This window comes from Salvelinus namaycush, chromosome 5 (genome assembly GCF_016432855.1).
Source record: "Salvelinus namaycush isolate Seneca chromosome 5, SaNama_1.0, whole genome shotgun sequence".
Classification (NCBI taxonomy): Eukaryota; Metazoa; Chordata; class Actinopteri; order Salmoniformes; family Salmonidae; genus Salvelinus; species Salvelinus namaycush.
In genome coordinates this window covers 70,284,220-70,303,313 of record NC_052311.1, presented here as the reverse complement: position 1 = coordinate 70,303,313, position 19,094 = coordinate 70,284,220, and the positions used below count along the sequence as shown (strand labels likewise).

Here is a 19,094-nt window from a genome sequence, read left to right as displayed (position 1 = left end):
TAGATAGATAGATAGATAGATAGATAGATAGATAGATAGATAGATAGATAGATAGATAGATAGATAGAGGGCTCGTGAACAAGATTAACCCGATAACTAACTGCTAATTTACCAACCAAAACCTTGGAGGCAGCTAACTCATCTTGTGTCATTGTGGCTCTTTTATCATAATGGCAATGCTTGTAACAGTGCAAGGCTGTACACTGAGATGAACAACCAATGGGGAAACAAGAATTCAAATTTCCTGTAGCGACTAGTGATGACTAATGAAACACGAGCCAAGGCTGTAGTGACTAGTGATGACTAATGAAACACTAGCCAAGGCTGTAGTGACTAGTGATGACTAATGAAACACGAGCCAAGGCTGTAGTGACTAGTGATGACTAATGAAACACTAGCCAAGGCTGTAGTGATGACTAATGAAACACGAGCCAAGGATGTAGTGACTAGTGATGACTAATGAAACACTAACCAAGGCTGTAGTGATGACTAATGAAACACGAGCCAAGGCTGTAGTGACTAGTGATGACTAATGAAACACTAACCAAGGCTGTGGCTTGGGATTTATTGTTGCATGTTCTTCCCCCACTAGAGGGAGATGTTCCTACATTAGATGTGGATCCACTCAGAAATATCAATTCTATGAGAAATAAAATACCTGATATTTGGTGTGCTAGTTATGGATAGTGTCAAAAACTATACAATGTGAGAGTCATATTTCAGAGCAATACAATGTGTGGATGTGATGAAAACATACTATAGAATAGCTAAACCCAGTCTCTAACATTTCAATGCAACACTATGTGTGGATGTGATGAACACATACTATAGAATAGCTAAACCCAGTCTCTAACATTTCAATGCAACACTATGTGTGGATGTGGTGAAAACATACTATAGAATAGCTAAACCCAGTCTCTAACATTTCAATGCAACACTATGTGTGGATGTGATGAACACATACTATAGAATAGCTAAACCCAGTCTCTAACATTTCAATGCAACACTATGTGTGGATGTGATGAACACATACTATAGAATAGCTAAACCCAGTCTCTAACATTTCAATGCAACACTATGTGTGGATGTGGTGAAAACATACTATAGAATAGCTAAACCCAGTCTCTAACATTTCAATGCAACACTATGTGTGGATGTGATGAAAACATACTATAGAATAGCTAAACCCAGTCTCTAACATTTCAATGCAACACTATGTGTGGATGTGATGAAAACATACTATAGAATAGCTAAACCCAGTCTCTAACATTTCAATGCAACACTATGTGTGGATGTGATGAAAACCTACTATAGGAATACAGTGCTGTATAGATATACCTTTGGTAGACAGTCTCTGTGTCCCCAATGGCACCCTATACCCTATATAGTGTGCTACTTTTTATTTTTTTATTTGACAAAAGCAGTGCACTATAAAGTGAATAGTGTGCCATAGGGGACACAATGTCTCTAAGTCTGTACCCCCTGAGCCCCAGGGTGACCCCAATCCCTGTCTCTCTCTAAGTCTGTACCCCCTGAGCCCCAGGGTGACCCCAATCCCTGTCTCTCTCTAAGTCTGTACCCCCTGAGCCCCAGGGTGACCCCAATCCCTGTCTCTCTCTAAGTCTGTACCCCCTGAGCCCCAGGGTGACCCCAATCCCTGTCTCTCTCTGGCTGCTGGTCTCACAGGTGCTGTGGCCAGTAATGAGGTGAAGCAGAAACTCCAAGAGTTTCTGTTGAGTAAATCAAACAAGGACCTGTCCACTGCCGGAGCCACACACACACTCATCCACCACCCCAAGCTCTGGTACACGTAAGTACTCACTGTTGTGATTCTGTCTAGTACCTTATTCCACTACCCACTGTAGTGATTCTGTCTGGTAACTTCTTCCACTACTCACTGTTGTGATTCTGTCTAGTAACTTCTTCCACTACTCACTGTTGTGATTCTGTCTAGTAACTTCTTCCACTACTCACTGTTGTGATTCTGTCTGGTACCTTCTTCCACTACTCACTGTAGTGATTCTGTCTAGTAACTTCTTCCACTACTCACTGTTGTGATTCTGTCTAGTAACTTCTTCCACTACTCACTGTTGTGATTCTGTCTGGTACCTTCTTCCACTACTCACTGTAGTGATTCTGTCTAGTAACTTCTTCCACTACTCACTGTTGTGATTCTGTCTAGTAACTTCTTCCACTACTCACTGTTGTGATTCTGTCTAGTAACTTCTTCCACTACTCACTGTTGTGATTCTGTCTAGTAACTTCTTCCACTACTAACTGTTGTGATTCTGTCTAGTAACTTCTTCCACTACTCACTGTAGTGATTCTGTCTAGTAACTTCTTCCACTACTCACTGTTGTGATTCTGTCTAGTAACTTCTTCCACTACTCACTGTTGTGATTCTGTCTGGTAACTTCTTCCACTACTCACTGTTGTGATTCTGTCTAGTACCTTCTTCCACTACTCACTGTAGTGATTCTGTCTGGTAACTTCTTCCACTACCCACTGTTGTGATTCTGTCTGGTAACTTCTTCCACTACTCACTGTTGTGATTCTGTCTAGTACCTTCTTCCACTACTCACTGTTGTGATTCTGTCTAGTAACTTCTTCCACTACTCACTGTTGTGATTCTGTCTAGTAACTTCTTCCACTACTCACTGTTGTGATTCTGTCTAGTAACTTCTTCCACTACTCACTGTTGTGATTCTGTCTGGTAACTTCTTCCACTACTCACTGTTGTGATTCTGTCTATTAACTTCTTCCACTACCCACTGTAGTGATTCTGTCTAGTAACTTCTTCCACTACTCACTGTTGTGATTCTGTCTAGTAACTTCTTCCACTACTCACTGTTGTGATTCTGTCTAGTAACTTCTTCCACTACTCACTGTTGTGATTCTGTCTAGTAACTTCTTCCACTACTCACTGTTGTGATTCTGTCTAGTAACTTCTTCCACTACTCACTGTTGTGATTCTGTCTAGTAACTTCTTCCACTACTCACTGTTGTGATTCTGTCTAGTAACTTCTTCCACTACTCACTGTAGTGATTCTGTCTGGTAACTTATTCCACTACTCACTGTTGTGATTCTGTCTGGTAACTTCTTCCACTACTCACTGTTGTGATTCTGTCTAGTAACTTCTTCCACTACTCACTGTAGTGATTCTGTCTATTAACTTCTTCCACTACTCACTGTTGTGATTCTGTCTGGTAACTTCTTCCACTACTCACTGTTGTGATTCTGTCTGGTAACTTCTTCCACTACTCACTGTAGTGATTCTGTCTAGTAACTTATTCCACTACTCACTGTAGTGATTCTGTCTAGTAACTTATTCCACTACTCACTGTAGTGATTCTGTCTGGTAACTTCTTCCACTACTCACTGTAGTGATTCTGTCTAGTAACTTCTTCCACTACCCACTGTTGTGATTCTGTCTATTAACTTCTTCCACTACTCACTGTTGTGATTCTGTCTAGTAACTTCTTCCACTACTCACTGTTGTGATTCTGTCTAGTAACTTCTTCCACTACTCACTGTTGTGATTCTGTCTAGTAACTTCTTCCACTACTCACTGTTGTGATTCTGTCTAGTAACTTCTTCCACTACTCACTGTTGTGATTCTGTCTAGTAACTTCTTCCACTACTCACTGTTGTGATTCTGTCTAGTAACTTCTTCCACTACTCACTGTTGTGATTCTGTCTGGTAACTTCTTCCACTACTCACTGTTGTGATTCTGTCTGGTAACTTCTTCCACTACCCACTGTAGTGATTCTGTCTGGTAACTTCTTCCACTACCCACTGTAGTGATTCTGTCTGGTAACTTCTTCCACTACTCACTGTAGTGATTCTGTCTATTAACTTCTTCCACTACTCACTGTAGTGATTCTGTCTATTAACTTCTTCCACTACTCACTGTTGTGATTCTGTCTATTAACTTCTTCCACTACTCACTGTTGTGATTCTGTCTATTAACTTATTCCACTACCCACTGTTGTGATTCTGTCTGGTAACTTCTTCCACTACTCACTGTTGTGATTCTGTCTATTAACTTATTCCACTACTCACTGTTGTGATTCTGTCTGGTAACTTCTTCCACTACTCACTGTTGTGATTCTGTCTAGTAACTTCTTCCACTACTCACTGTTGTGATTCTGTCTAGTAACTTCTTCCACTACCCACTGTTGTGATTCTGTCTAGTAACTTCTTCCACTACTCACTGTTGTGATTCTGTCTGGTAACTTCTTCCACTACTCACTGTTGTGATTCTGTCTAGTAACTTCTTCCACTACTCACTGTTGTGATTCTGTCTGGTAACTTCTTCCACTACTCACTGTTGTGATTCTGTCTAGTAACTTCTTCCACTACTCACTGTTGTGATTCTGTCTAGTAACTTCTTCCACTACTCACTGTTGTGATTCTGTCTGGTAACTTCTTCCACTACTCACTGTTGTGATTCTGTCTGGTACCTTCTTCCACTACTCACTGTAGTGATTCTGTCTAGTAACTTCTTCCACTACTCACTGTAGTGATTCTGTCTAGTAACTTATTCCACTACTCACTGTTGTGATTCTGTCTGGTAACTTCTTCCACTACTCACTGTAGTGATTCTGTCTAGTAACTTCTTCCACTACTCACTGTTGTGATTCTGTCTAGTAACTTCTTCCACTACTCACTGTAGTGATTCTGTCTAGTAACTTCTTCCACTACTCACTGTTGTGATTCTGTCTAGTAACTTCTTCCACTACTCACTGTTGTGATTCTGTCTAGTAACTTCTTCCACTACTCACTGTTGTGATTCTGTCTGGTAACTTCTTCCACTACTCACTGTTGTGATTCTGTCTGGTAACTTCTTCCACTACTCACTGTTGTGATTCTGTCTGGTAACTTCTTCCACTACTCACTGTTGTGATTCTGTCTGGTAACTTCTTCCACTACTCACTGTTGTGATTCTGTCTAGTAACTTCTTCCACTACTCACTGTTGTGATTCTGTCTAGTAACTTCTTCCACTACTCACTGTTGTGATTCTGTCTGGTAACTTCTTCCACTACTCACTGTAGTGATTCTGTCTAGTACCTTCTTCCACTACTGGAAAAATAAAGCAAGCACACCATTTTTCTTCAGGAAAATGAACTTTTCCAGTTACTATTTATCATTCAAAATTATGTATATATATGTATATATATATCACTGTTTGCACTTGGCAAGAAGAAATAAACCAAGATTTGTGAGGTGTTGTCGCTGTGTGTTCTGTGTCCAGGTCCTCCCACCACACGTCTCTGGACCAGAGTTCTTCTCCTCTGGGAGGCATGTCTCCTGTCTGCCACTACACACTCCCCTCCGCTCAGGACGGACAGGACGACTTCCCACTGAGGAAAACAGGTACGGCCACACACTCCCCTCCGCTCAGGACGGACAGGACGACTTCCCACTGAGGAAAACAGGTACGGCCACACACTCCCCTCCGCTCAGGACGGACAGGACGACTTCCCACTGAGGAAAACAGGTACGGCCACACACTCCCCTCCGCTCAGGACGGACAGGACGACTTCCCACTGAGGAAAACAGGTACGGCCACACACTCCCCTCCGCTCAGGACGGACAGGACGACTTCCCACTGAGGAAAACAGGTACGGCCACACACTCCCCTCCGCTCAGGACGGACAGGACGACTTCCCACTGAGGAAAACAGGTACGGCCACACAACCACGCCAACACCCAAGTATAAAAACACAAACGTACGCACACACACACACCCACACACACACACACACACACACACACACACACACACACACACACACACACACACACACACACACACACACACACACACACACACACACACACACACACTCATCAAATGTTACTTGTCACAGGCGCTGAGTACAACAAGTGTACATGTTACAGTGAAATGCTTACTAACAAGCCCTTCCCAACGATGTCGAGGTAAAATTTGAAAACAAAAACCCAACAGCAATAAAGCACACCAGAATGAAGCTATATACAGGAAGTAGCAGCACCGTAGCAATGTGCTGGGGGACGAGGTAGTTGAGGGAGGTACATGTAGGCAGGGGTAAAGTGACTAGGCATCAGGTCGAAATCGAGGTTAGTAACTGACGATCTAATGTCCAAAAGTAATTGGCGATCATAGATGATAATAGTATGAACTGCTTGGCGGTCATAGATGATAATAGTATAAACTGCTTGGCGGTCATAGATGATAATAGTATGAACTGCTTGGCGGTCATAGATGATAATAGTATAAACTGCTTGGCAGTCATAGATGATAATAGTATAAACTGCTTGGCGGTCATAGATGATAATAGTATGAACTGCTTGGCGATCATAGATGATAATAGTATAAACTGCTTGGCGGTCATAGATGATAATAGTATAAACTGCTTGGCGGTCATAGATGATAATAGTATAAACTGCTTGGCGGTCATAGATGATACTAGTATGAACTGCTTGGCAGTCATAGATGATACTAGTATAAACTGCTTGGCGATCATAGATGATAATAGTATGAACTGCTTGGCGATCATAGATGATAATAGTATAAACTGCTTGGCGGTCATAGATGATAATAGTATAAACTGCTTGGTGGTCATAGATGATAATAGTATAAACTGCTTGGCGGTCATAGATGATACTAGTATGAACTGCTTGGCGGTCATAGATGATACTAGTATAAACTGCTTGGCGATCATAGATGATAATAGTATGAACTGCTTGGCGGTCATAGATGATAATAGTATGAACTGCTTGGCGGTCATAGATGATAATAGTATGAACTGCTTCGCAATCATAGATGATAATAGTATGAACTGTTTGGCGGTCATAGATGATAATAGTATGAACTTTCTGTTCAGAAAAAGGAAAGGTAAACATGAAAAAAGTTGGGACGGAACTCGTAAACGGTGACCATGTCGCGTACAAACACACGCGATCACGCACAACAGCATACACTCAGCCACACACACCAGCATAAATTGACCATACTCAACCACAATCAAACTATTTCTAACACTTAATTCCAAATGAACTGCAGGACATTCCAAAGTCTTTTATATCCTTCTATTCTCATAAGTATTAACATTAAGATATGTGTGGATAAATCCTTCAACAGACATCTTGTCTTCAACCAGTAGTATGTGTTTGTCTGCAGGGTGGTACAATTACCTTCCATCAATGAGTTATTAATACAATGAATGTGCTGTGACCTCTGTCATCCCAGGGTTACCTCTGTGTATCCACACAGCATTTCCTGACCATACTGATGACCTGCTAATGACATCAGTTAGGCCTATTATGACCTTTGAACCTCCACCCCGCCCCCAAGGCCCCTCTCACCCCTCGTACCCCTTCAGGGGACCCCTTACTCAAATAATGGGGAGGGGTTCCGAGGTAAGCCAGAGCAGTAATATCTATCAGAATCCTTCCCTCCTATTTGACCTCTCCTAACACAGAGCCAAACGTGTGCAACACCGACAGAACACCAACACACACTGTTGAAAATATCATACAAAACCAATGCAATCTTTTTTTGTTGTATTGTAAGTTGATGATGGTATATATTGTGTGTTATTTTCCTCACAAAGACATAGGCTACAATACTGTTCCCCAAGAACTAACTCCAGTCTTTGGTTATTGTGTTATTAATGGTACTACACAGACAGAAACCTAGGCCTCACTGTTAGGGCTTCTCAGTTGAACAGTTCATGGAAAACTTAAAGCACCTTTAATTTCTTTAGAGTTATGAGCACCACTAACTCTTTTGAAAACACACAACTTGTCAGCAAAAGGCAGCTCAGGTTTGCTGGTTTAAAGCTGAGGATCTCTCTAGGGAACACTGTATAAATAAGAATTATACCCCCCTCTTGGTTTCGCTGCGCCACAAGCTAAAACTGTTCATAATTTTGCTGTGAGGTCACGGAAATGACATTACTTTCTTTCCCTTTTGTGTCTCGTCAAATTACAGCGGTAAACAATAATACCTGTTTAATGACTTTACGACATGAGCTGGCATATTGTGTATAAACACAATTTAGAGATCAGGCTAGGGGAATTATATTGTCAGTTTTTTTGGTACTTTGTAATATACATTTAAGCTAATTTGTAGTCATTGTGGAGACTTTGTGGTTAAAATAACAACTGGGGAAGCACATGAAAGACAATTGTGTTTATTGTGTCTCTCTTTGAAAAAACAATCCCGCACCAGGAAATACCTCCTCTCTCTCTGTCTGGTAACATACCTGTAAACCTAGGAGGTTAGGAGTGGCCTGCAAGTCCAAATAACCAGTTGCCAAAGTAAAATAATGTGCTTCGTCCAAATAAGAGGGTTCCCAGAAATGATTTTGAATTTATCTTGCGAGGCAGACAGTCTTACCATCAATGATTTAGCCTATGTTTACCTTTGATGCAAGCTGCAAAGAAACAGCAAATTTATGAACACTAACAAAACTCTGCTTGCCTTATTTTTGCAGGACTAAATTTTAATAATCCTTATGATCTTCCTTTTGGATTATCTTCAAATAATCTCTGTGTCCCTGAGTAATTCTTATGCATTGATAAAAGACCCTTATAAAAACATTTCCTGCCCTTTGGATTCTAGAATCTATATGTGGTAATTTCCTGTGCGAGCCCGACCCCCCCATTTCCTGTCCTCTGAGAGATTGGCACGCAAGGGACACACACAAAGGTAGTGTTGTTCCTGGACACGTTGTCCGTCATCGATAGCTGACACTCTGACAGGCAGGTGTCACTGAGTTAAGAGGACTGTTGCCGGGCAGAATGAAGTAAGACACCACTGTTTGTTTAAGCAAAAACAGCCTTCTGAAAACAAAGTGGAGAAGACTTTACAGGTTTGGGTTACGTCGCAAATGGCACCCTATTCCCTATATAGTGTACTACTTTTGACCAGGCCCCAGAGGGTTCTGATCAAAAGTAGTGCACTATATATGCACTTTATAGGGAATAGGGTGCCATTTGGGACACAGCCTGGGGGTTTGACTACCTGGTTTTTAGCTTGGCTGGTCATAGGGTCTAACACCTTCTTTTTTCGGGGGGGGGGGGGGGGGGTTGCAGTTGTTGTGGTGAAACTGTAAACTTTTAGCACTTTTATGATTTGCTTTGAAGCTAGCCACTTAGCCAATTATCCTATTCCATACCTGCCCTGCTGCCTGATGTCTCTGCTGGATAAGTCAAGAGCTACTGTACACAACAAAGATTAAATAAACAATAGTCAGTTTTTTAGTTCTGCCGTTTTTTTGTTCCAACAGCCACATGCCTTATGCATGCCCTTGAAAGCCACAGAACCTTTGTCTTGGTTTGGACGATACCGTTCAGAAGCCTATTTGAAAAGGATAAAACACGCTTGATTTGACAGGCTATGCAATATGAATTGTTGTTGTTGATGCATTTATATTGCAGTGGGCGATGGGGAGCCCAGGTGCTCTTGTGTTGTTCCATCTACCGCTACTACTTTGATCCTGAACTTTCAGAAACTGTTTGGTGACTTTACTAGCGTGCAGAAAATAGATTTTATTTTAGACAGAAGAAGTGGACTGGCTGCTAGACATGGTGGTTGTTTCAGTCTATAACTGGTGACAGAAGTCAGTTCAACGTCTATTCCACGTTGGTTCAACGTCATTTCATTGAATGTTGATTCAGCTAGTGTGTGTCCAGTAGGTCCTCATCTCTTCTTCATGGTGTTCCATCAACAGACGTATTAAGGCCAGTGTGTGTCCAGTGGGTCCTCATCTCTTCTTCATGGTGTTCCATCAACAGACTTATTAAGGCCAGTGTGTGTCCAGTGGGTCCTCGTCTCTTCTTCATGGTGTTCCATCAACAGACTTATTAAGGCCAGTGTGTGTCCAGTGGGTCCTCGTCTCTTCTTCATGGTGTTCCATCAACAGACTTATTAAGGCCAGTGTGTGTCCAGTGGGTCCTCATCTCTTCTTCATGGTGTTCCATCAACAGACTTATTAAGGCCAGCGTGTGTCCAGTGGGTCCTCGTCTCTTCTTCATGGTGTTCCATCAACAGACGTATTAAGGCCAGTGTGTGTCCAGTGGGTCCTCATCTCTTCTTCATGGTGTTCCATCAACAGACGTATTAAGGCCAGTGTGTGTCCAGTGGGTCCTCATCTCTTCTTCATGGTGTTCCATCAACAGACGTATTAAGGCCAGTGTGTGTCCAGTGGGTCCTCGTCTCTTCTTCATGGTGTTCCATCAACAGACGTATTAAGGCCAGTGTGTGTCCAGTGGGTCCTCATCTCTTCTTCATGGTGTTCCATCAACATACGTATTAAGGCCAGTGTGTGTCCAGTGGGTCCTCATCTCTTCTTCATGGTGTTCCATCAACAGACGTATTAAGGCCAGTGTGTGTCCAGTGGGTCCTCATCTCTTCTTCATGGTGTTCCATCAACAGACGTATTAAGGCCAGTGTGTGTCCAGTGGGTCCTCATCTCTTCTTCATGGTGTTCCATCAACAGACGTATTAAGGCCAGTGTGTGTCCAGTGGGTCCTCGTCTCTTCTTCATGGTGTTCCATCAACAGACGTATTAAGGCCAGTGTGTGTCCAGTGGGTCCTCATCTCTTCTTCATGGTGTTCCATCAACAGACGTATTAAGGCCAGTGTGTGTCCAGTGGGTCCTCATCTCTTCTTCATGGTGTTCCATCAACAGACGTATTAAGGCCAGTGTGTGTCCAGTGGGTCCTCGTCTCTTCTTCATGGTGTTCCATCAACAGACGTATTAAGGCCAGTGTGTGTCCAGTGGGTCCTCGTCTCTTCTTCATGGTGTTCCATCAACATACGTATTAAGGCCAGTGTGTGTCCAGTGGGTCCTCGTCTCTTCTTCATGGTGTTCCATCAACAGACTTATTAAGGCCAGTGTGTGTCCAGTGGGTCCTCGTCTCTTCTTCATGGTGTTCCATCAACATACGTATTAAGGCCAGTGTGTGTCCAGTGGGTCCTCATCTCTTCTTCATGGTGTTCCATCAACAGACTCATTAAGGCCAGTGTGTGTCCAGTGGGTCCTCGTCTCTTCTTCATGGTGTTCCATCAACAGACGTATTAAGGCCAGTGTGTGTCCAGTGGGTCCTCGTCTCTTCTTCATGGTGTTCCATCAACAGACGTATTAAGGCCAGTGTGTGTCCAGTGGGTCCTCATCTCTTCTTCATGGTGTTCCATCAACAGACGTATTATTAAGGCCAGTGTGTGTCCAGTGGGTCCTCGTCTCTTCTTCATGGTGTTCCATCAACAGACTCATTAAGGCCAGTGTGTGTCCAGTGGGTCCTCATCTCTTCTTCATGGTGTTCCATCAACAGACGTATTAAGGCCAGTGTGTGTCCAGTGGGTCCTCATCTCTTCTTCATGGTGTTCCATCAACATACGTATTAAGGCCAGTGTGTGTCCAGTGGGTCCTCATCTCTTCTTCATGGTGTTCCATCAACAGACTCATTAAGGCCAGTGTGTGTCCAGTGGGTCCTCATCTCTTCTTCATGGTGTTCCATCAACAGACTCATTAAGGCCAGTGTGTGTCCAGTGGGTCCTCATCTCTTCTTCATGGTGTTCCATCAACAGACTTATTAAGGCCAGTGTGTGTCCAGTGGGTCCTCATCACTTCTTCATGGTGTTCCATCAACAGACTTATTAAGGCCAGTGTGTGTCCAGTGGGTCCTCATCACTTCTTCATGGTGTTCCATCAACAGACTTATTAAGGCCAGTGTGTGTCCAGTGGGTCCTCATCACTTCTTCATGGTGTTCCATCAACAGACTTATTAAGGCCAGTGTGTGTCCAGTGGGTCCTCATCACTTCTTCATGGTGTTCCATCAACAGACTTATTAAGGCCAGTGTGTGTCCAGTGGGTTCTCGTCTCTTCTTCATGGTGTTCCATCAACAGACTTATTAAGGCCAGTGTGTGTCCAGTGGGTCCTCATCACTTCTTCATGGTGTTCCATCAACAGACTTATTAAGGCCAGTGTGTGTCCAGTGGGTCCTCGTCTCTTCTTCGTGGTGTTCCATCAACAGACGTATTAAGGCCAGTGTGTGTCCAGTGGGTCCTCGTCTCTTCTTCGTGGTGTTCCATCAACAGACGTATTAAGGCCAGTGTGTGTCCAGTGGGTCCTCGTCTCTTCTTCATGGTGTTCCATCAACAGACTTATTAAGGCCAGAGTGTGTCCAGTGGGTCCTCATCTCTTCTTCATGGTGTTCCATCAACAGACTTATTAAGGCCAGTGTGTGTCCAGTGGGTCCTCATCTCTTCTTCATGGTGTTCCATCAACAGACGTATTAAGGCCAGTGTGTGTCCAGTGGGTCCTCATCTCTTCTTCATGGTGTTCCATCAACAGACTTATTAAGGCCAGTGTGTGTCCAGTGGGCCCTCATCACTTCTTCATGGTGTTCCATCAACAGACGTATTAAGGCCAGTGTGTGTCCAGTGGGTTCTCGTCTCTTCTTCATGGTGTTCCATCAACAGACTTATTAAGGCCAGTGTGTGTCCAGTGGGTCCTCATCTCTTCTTCATGGTGTTCCATCAACAGACTTATTAAGGCCAGTGTGTGTCCAGTGGGTCCTCATCTCTTCTTCATGGTGTTCCATCAACAGACGTATTAAGGCCAGTGTGTGTCCAGTGGGTCCTCGTCTCTTCTTCATGGTGTTCCATCAACAGACTTATTAAGGCCAGTGTGTGTCCAGTGGGTCCTCATCACTTCTTCGTGGTGTTCCATCAACAGACTTATTAAGGCCAGTGTGTGTCCAGTGGGTCCTCATCTCTTCTTCATGGTGTTCCATCAACAGACGTATTAAGGCCAGTGTGTGTCCAGTGGGTCCTCGTCTCTTCTTCATGATGTTCCATCAACAGACGTATTAAGGTGAAGGCTGTTTAAGAACTAAGCCCATAAGCATTACAAATGCTTCCTCTCCTCTGGAATCAGTCCATGTTAGGCTTCTCTAATCAGAAAAGGCCTAGTGGATGCATCGTGCTTTGATCACAAGACCGTCCCTTGAATACTTCACCCCCCCCAAAAAAGCATTTTATTCCACAAAGCAATACTTATTCCACGTGATAAACTTGTTTACTTGACCGTACATCCTCTTTGTGCCATGTCCAAGAATAGACGGGGCTCAGGTCATGTGATGCTCCGCGCCGTGGTAAGAACAGCCTGACTTAGAGGAACAGAGAGGTGCAACACCCTCATCTCCACTCTTGACCCACTTACCAAACGTGTGTAGCAGGTGCAGTGGAAGGAGGATTTCACATTGCTTTCTGAAACCAGGGGATATTTTAAGGCCTGGATGCCTGGAGGCAAAGTAACCCGCTCCTTGTACCTCTCCGTGGTGAGACAATGATCATTTCAATAGTAATAGAATCGGGTGAAACACTGTACATTTGTCTGGCCTGGAGGAGTTCATGGATTTTGATAAGTATCGTAGAATGACTTATGAACAAGGAAAGAATCTGGTAGAGCTGTATAGCTTACCCAGCTGAGCCAGCTGTATATCTAAGCCAGCTGAGCCGAGCTGTATAACTGAGCCAGCTGTATAGCTTACCCAGCTGAGCCAGCTGTATATCTAAGCTAGCTGAGCCGAGCTGTATAACTGAGCCAGCTGTATAGCTTACCCAGCTGAGCCAGCTGTATAGCTTACCCAGCTGAGCCGAGTTGTATAGCTTACCCAGCTGAGCCAGCTGTATTGCTTACCCAGCTGAGCCAGCTGTATAGCTTACCCAGCTGAGCCGAGCTGTATAGCTTACCCAGCTGAGCCAGCTGTATAACTGAGCCAGCTGAGCCGAGCTGTATATCTAAGCCAGCTGAGCCGAGCTGTATATCTGAGCCAGCTGAGCCTGCTGTATATCTAAGCCAGCTGAGCCGAGCTGTATATCTGAGCCAGCTGTATATCTGAGCCAGCTGTATATCTGAGCCAGCTGTATATCTGAGCCAGCTGAGCCGAGCTGTATATCTGAGCCAGCTGTATATCTGAGCCAGCTGTATATCTGAGCCAGCTGTATATCTGAGCCAGCTGAGCCGAGCTGTATATCTGAGCCAGCTGTATATCTGAGCCAGATGTATATCTGAGCCAGCTGTATATCTGAGCCAGCTGAGCCGAGCTGTATATCTGAGCCAGCTGTATATCTGAGCCAGATGTATATCTGAGCCAGCTGTATATCTGAGCCAGCTGTATATCTGAGCCAGTACAGAACGGTTCAGGTTTGTATGAAAGGGGTATAAAAGTAACGCCTTGTAACCAACAGCACACAGTGTCCCAGCATATAGCCTTTCTGTAAGGCTCGGTCCCAAATGGCACCCTATTCCCTACATAGTGCACTACGGGCCCTCTGGGCCTGGTCAAAAGTAGTGCACTATATTGGGAATAGAGTGCCATTTGGGACAGAACCTAAGAGTCCCCCTAGCCAGCCACCTGGCCTTGTCTTGGTCCGGCAGCCTAATGGAGACAGGCATCACACTGACAGCAGAGTTAACATTGAGATGGAGTGGAGACAGGCATCACACTGACAGCAGAGTTAACATTGAGATGGAGTGGAGACAGGCATCACACTGACAGCAGAGTTAACATTGAGATGGAGTGGAGACAGGCATCACACTGACAGCAGAGTTAACATTGAGATGGAGTGGAGACAGGCATCACACTGACAGCAGAGTTAACATTGAGATGGAGTGGAGACAGGCATCACACATTCAGCCTCCACCAACCTCCAACCCAGAACTTTCTAATGTAATAACCTGGTTGATGTATGGACATGTTAAAAACATCGTGGCTCATTCATATTGCTACCTGTTTTAGTTGGGTGATGTGTTCTTGGCACTTTGCCAGTTAACCAATGAAGTGGCCCAGGTGTTTGTATCAACGTGAGAGCTGTGTTAGTTAGAGATGTCTGCTGCCAGCTTCCCTTCCTGTTGCGTCGTAGGCAGGTAACGCTACCACTGGTTTTTCCACAGAGACAAATGAGATGCGTCCTAAATGGTACCCTTTGCCTTAAATACAGTAGTGCACTATATAGGGAATAGGGTGCTATTTGGGACACAAACACGGTGACAAAGTCTGTCCGTTTCCCACCTCGCCGCTGTCTGGCGTTCCCGTGGCGACGGATCGGTTGGGATGCGGGCGCTTGGTGGCAGCGAACGGAGCGGTGGTAAAAATAGAAAGCAATCAGGGCAGCGGGGCATGAAGCCGATTCATGAAGACTCCCTGCAGCGCTTTCTCTCCCTCTATCTAGCTCTCTCTCTCTCGCTCTTCCTCTCTTTCAGTACCCCTCGCTCGCAGGACTAGAGACCTGTACTGCGTTGATGGACAGGGAAAGAGAGGGGCTGGTGCTGCTGTATTTGACAGGACTCTCAAAATAGAAGCATCTGGCCCTGTCAACACCCCCCTCCCCTCGTGTCCCTTGTGCAACATCACGTTGTATGGTCGCATCACAAAACAACCCTTCTCAATACTTTAAAGGATAAATAATTGAAACAACATGGTGTATAGTTATTGTATAATACTGAGATAGCCGATTATGTAACTTGCTCCTACAGCACTAGTAGGTTGACCTCTGTGTTGATCTGGATCATCCTCCTACATCACTAGTAGGTTGACCTCTGTGTTGATCTGGATCCTCCTCCTACATCACTAGTAGGTTGACCTCTGTTGATCTGGATCATCCTCCTACACGTGATCTGATCCTCCTCCTACATCACTAGTAGGTTGACCTCTGTTGATCTGGATCATCCTCCTACATCACTAGTAGGTTGACCTCTGTGTTGATCTGTATCCTCCTCCTACAGCACTAGTAGGTTGACCTCTGTGTTGATCTGGATCATCCTCCTACATCACTAGTAGGTTGACCTCTGTGTTGATCTGGATCAATCAATCAATCAATCAATTTTATTTTATATAGCCCTTCGTACATCAGCTAATATCTCAAAGTGCTGTACAGAAACCCAGCCTAAAACCCCAAACAGCTAGTAATGCAGGTGTAGAAGCACGGTGGCTAGGAAAAACTCCCTAGAAAGGCCAAAACCTAGGAAGAAACCTAGAGAGGAACCAGGCTATGAGGGGTGGCCAGTCCTCTTCTGGCTGTGCCGGGTGGAGATTATAACAGAACTATGCCAAGATGTTCAAAAATGTTCATAAGTGACAAGCATGGTCAAATAATAATCATGAATAATTTTCAGTTGGCTTTTCATAGCTGATCATTAAGAGTTGAAAAACAACAGGTCTGGGACAGGTGGCGGTTCCATAACCGCAGGCAGAACAGCTGAAACTGGAATAGCAGCAAGGCCAGGCGGACTGGGGACAGCAAGGAGTCACCACGGGCGGCAGTCCCGACGCATGGTCCTAGGGCCCAGGTCCTCCGAGAGAAAGAAAGAGAGAAGGAGAAAATTAGAGAGAGCCAAGATTTTCAAAATGTTCATAAATGACAAGCATGGTCAAATAATAATCAGGAATAAATCTCAGTTGGCTTTTCATAGCCGATCATTAAGAGTTGAAAACAGCAGGTCTGGGACAGGTAGGGGTTCCATAACCGCAGGCAGAACAGTTGAAACTGGAATAGCAGCAAGGCCAGGCGGACTGGGGACAGCAAGGAGTCACCACGGCCGGTAGTCCCGACGTATGGTCCTAGGGCTCAGGTCCTCCGAGAGAAAGAAAGAGAGAAGGAGAAAATTAGAGAGAGCCAAGATTTTCAAAATGTTCATAAATGACAAGCATGGTCAAATAATAATCAGGAATAAATCTCAGTTGGCTTTTCATAGCCGATCATTAAGAGTTGAAAACAGCAGGTCTGGGACAGGTAGGGGTTCCGTAACCGCAGGCAGAACAGTTGAAACTGGAATAGCAGCAAGGCCAGGCGGACTGGGGACAGCAAGGTGTCATCATGCCCGGTAGTCCTGACGTATGGTCCTAGGGCTCAGGTTCTCAGAGAGAAAGAGAGAACGAGAGAATTAGAGAGAGCATACTTAAATTCACACAGGACACTGGATAAGACAGGAGAAGTACTCCAGGTATAACCAACTGACCCTAGCCCCCCGACACATAAACTACTGCAGCATAAATACTGGAGGCTGAGACAGGAGCGGTCAGGAGACACTGTGGCCCCATCCGAAGAAACCCCCGGACAGGGCCAAACAGGAAGGATATAACCCCACCCACTTTGCCAAAGCACAGCCCCCGCACCACTAGAGGGATATCCTCAACCACCAACTCACAATCCTGAGACAAGGCCGAGTATAGCCCACAAAGATCTCCACCACAGCACAAACCAAGGGGGGGCGCCAACCCAGACAGGAAGATCACGTCAGTAACTCAACCCACTCAAGTGACGCACCCCTCCTAGGGACGGCATGAAAGAGCACCAGCAAGCCAGTGACTCAGCCCCTGTAACAGGGTTAGAGGCAGAGAATCCCAGTGGAGAGAGGGGAACCGGCCTGGCAGAGACAGCAAGGGCGGTTCGTTGCTCCAGATCCTCCTCCTACAGCACTAGTAGGTTGACCTCTGTGTTGATCTGGATCATCCTCCTACATCACTAGTAGGTTGACCTCTGTGTTTATCTGGATCCTCCTCCTACATCACTAGTAGGTTGACCTCTGTGTTGATCTGTATCCTCCTCCTACATCACTAGTAGGTTGACCTCTGTGTTGATCTGTATCATCCTCCTACAGCACTAGTAGGTTGACCTCTGTGTTGATCTGGATCATCCTCCTACATCACTAGTAGGTTGACCTCTGTGTTGATCTGGATCATCCTCCTACATCACTAGTAGGTTGACCTCTGTGTTGATCTGGATCCTCCTCCTACATCACTAGTAGGTTGACCTCTGTGTTGATCTGGATCCTCCTCCTACATCACTAGTAGGTTGACCTCTGTGTTGATCTGGATCCTCCTCCTACATCACTAGTAGGTTGACCTCTGTGTTGATCTGGATCATCCTCCTACATCACTAGTAGGTTGACCTCTGTGTTGATCTGGATCATCCTCCTACATCACTAGTAGGTTGACCTCTGTGTTGATCTGGATCATCCTCCTACAGCACTAGTAGGTTGACCTCTGTGTTGATCTGTATCCTCCTCCTACATCACTAGTAGGTTGACCTCTGTGTTGATCTGGATCATCCTCCTACATCACTAGTAGGTTGACCTCTGTGTTGATCTGTATCCTCCTCCTACATCACTAGTAGGTTGACCTCTGTGTTGATCTGGATCATCCTCCTACATCACTAGTAGGTTGACCTCTGTGTTGATCTGGATCATCCTCCTACAGCACTAGTAGGTTGACCTCTGTGTTGATCTGTATCCTCCTCCTACATCACTAGTAGGTTGACCTCTGTGTTGATCTGGATCATCCTCCTACATCACTAGTAAGTTGACCTCTGTGTTGATCTGGATCCTCCTCCTACATCACTAGTAGGTTGACCTCTGTGTTGATCTGTATCCTCCTCCTACATCACTAGTAGGTTGACCTCTGTGTTGATCTGTATCCTCCTCCTACATCACTAGTAGGTTGACCTCTGTGTTGATCTGTATCATCCTCCTACAGCACTAGTAGGTTGACCTCTGTGTTGATCTGGATCATCCTCCTACATCACTAGTAGGTTGACCTCTGTGTTGATCTGTATCCTCCTCCTACATCACTAGTAGGTTGACCTCTGTGTTGATCTGGATCATCCTCCTACATCACTAGTAGGTTGACCTCTGTGTTGATCTGGATCATCCTCCTACAGCACTAGTAGGTTGACCTCTGTGTTGATCTGGATCATCCTCCTACAGCACTAGTAGGTTGACCTCTGTGTTGATCTGGATCCTCCTCCTACAGCACTAGTAGGTTGACCTCTGTGTTGATCTGGATCCTCCTCCTACAGCACTAGTAGGTTGACCTCTGTGTTGATCTGGATCCTCCTCCTACATCACTAGTAGGTTGACCTCTGTGTTGATCTGGATCATCCTCCTACATCACTAGTAGGTTGACCTCTGTGTTGATCTGTATCCTCCTCCTACATCACTAGTAGGTTGACCTCTGTGTTGATCTGGATCATCCTCCTACAGCACTAGTAGGTTGACCTCTGTGTTGATCTGGATCCTCCTCCTACATCAC

General features: G+C 44.8%; 1 protein-coding gene across 1 annotated transcript in view; it reads left to right on the top strand.

Annotated features, from left to right (window-relative positions):
• The window catches only part of hdac9b (histone deacetylase 9b), a 70,726-nt gene that overhangs the window by 26,597 nt on the left and 25,035 nt on the right, over positions 1-19,094 (top strand). The window contains exons 4-5 of the mRNA XM_038995124.1: positions 1,687-1,810; positions 5,258-5,379. Of these exons, the coding sequence (XP_038851052.1) occupies positions 1,687-1,810; positions 5,258-5,379 (246 nt within the window). The remainder of the gene's footprint in view (positions 1-1,686; positions 1,811-5,257; positions 5,380-19,094) is intronic.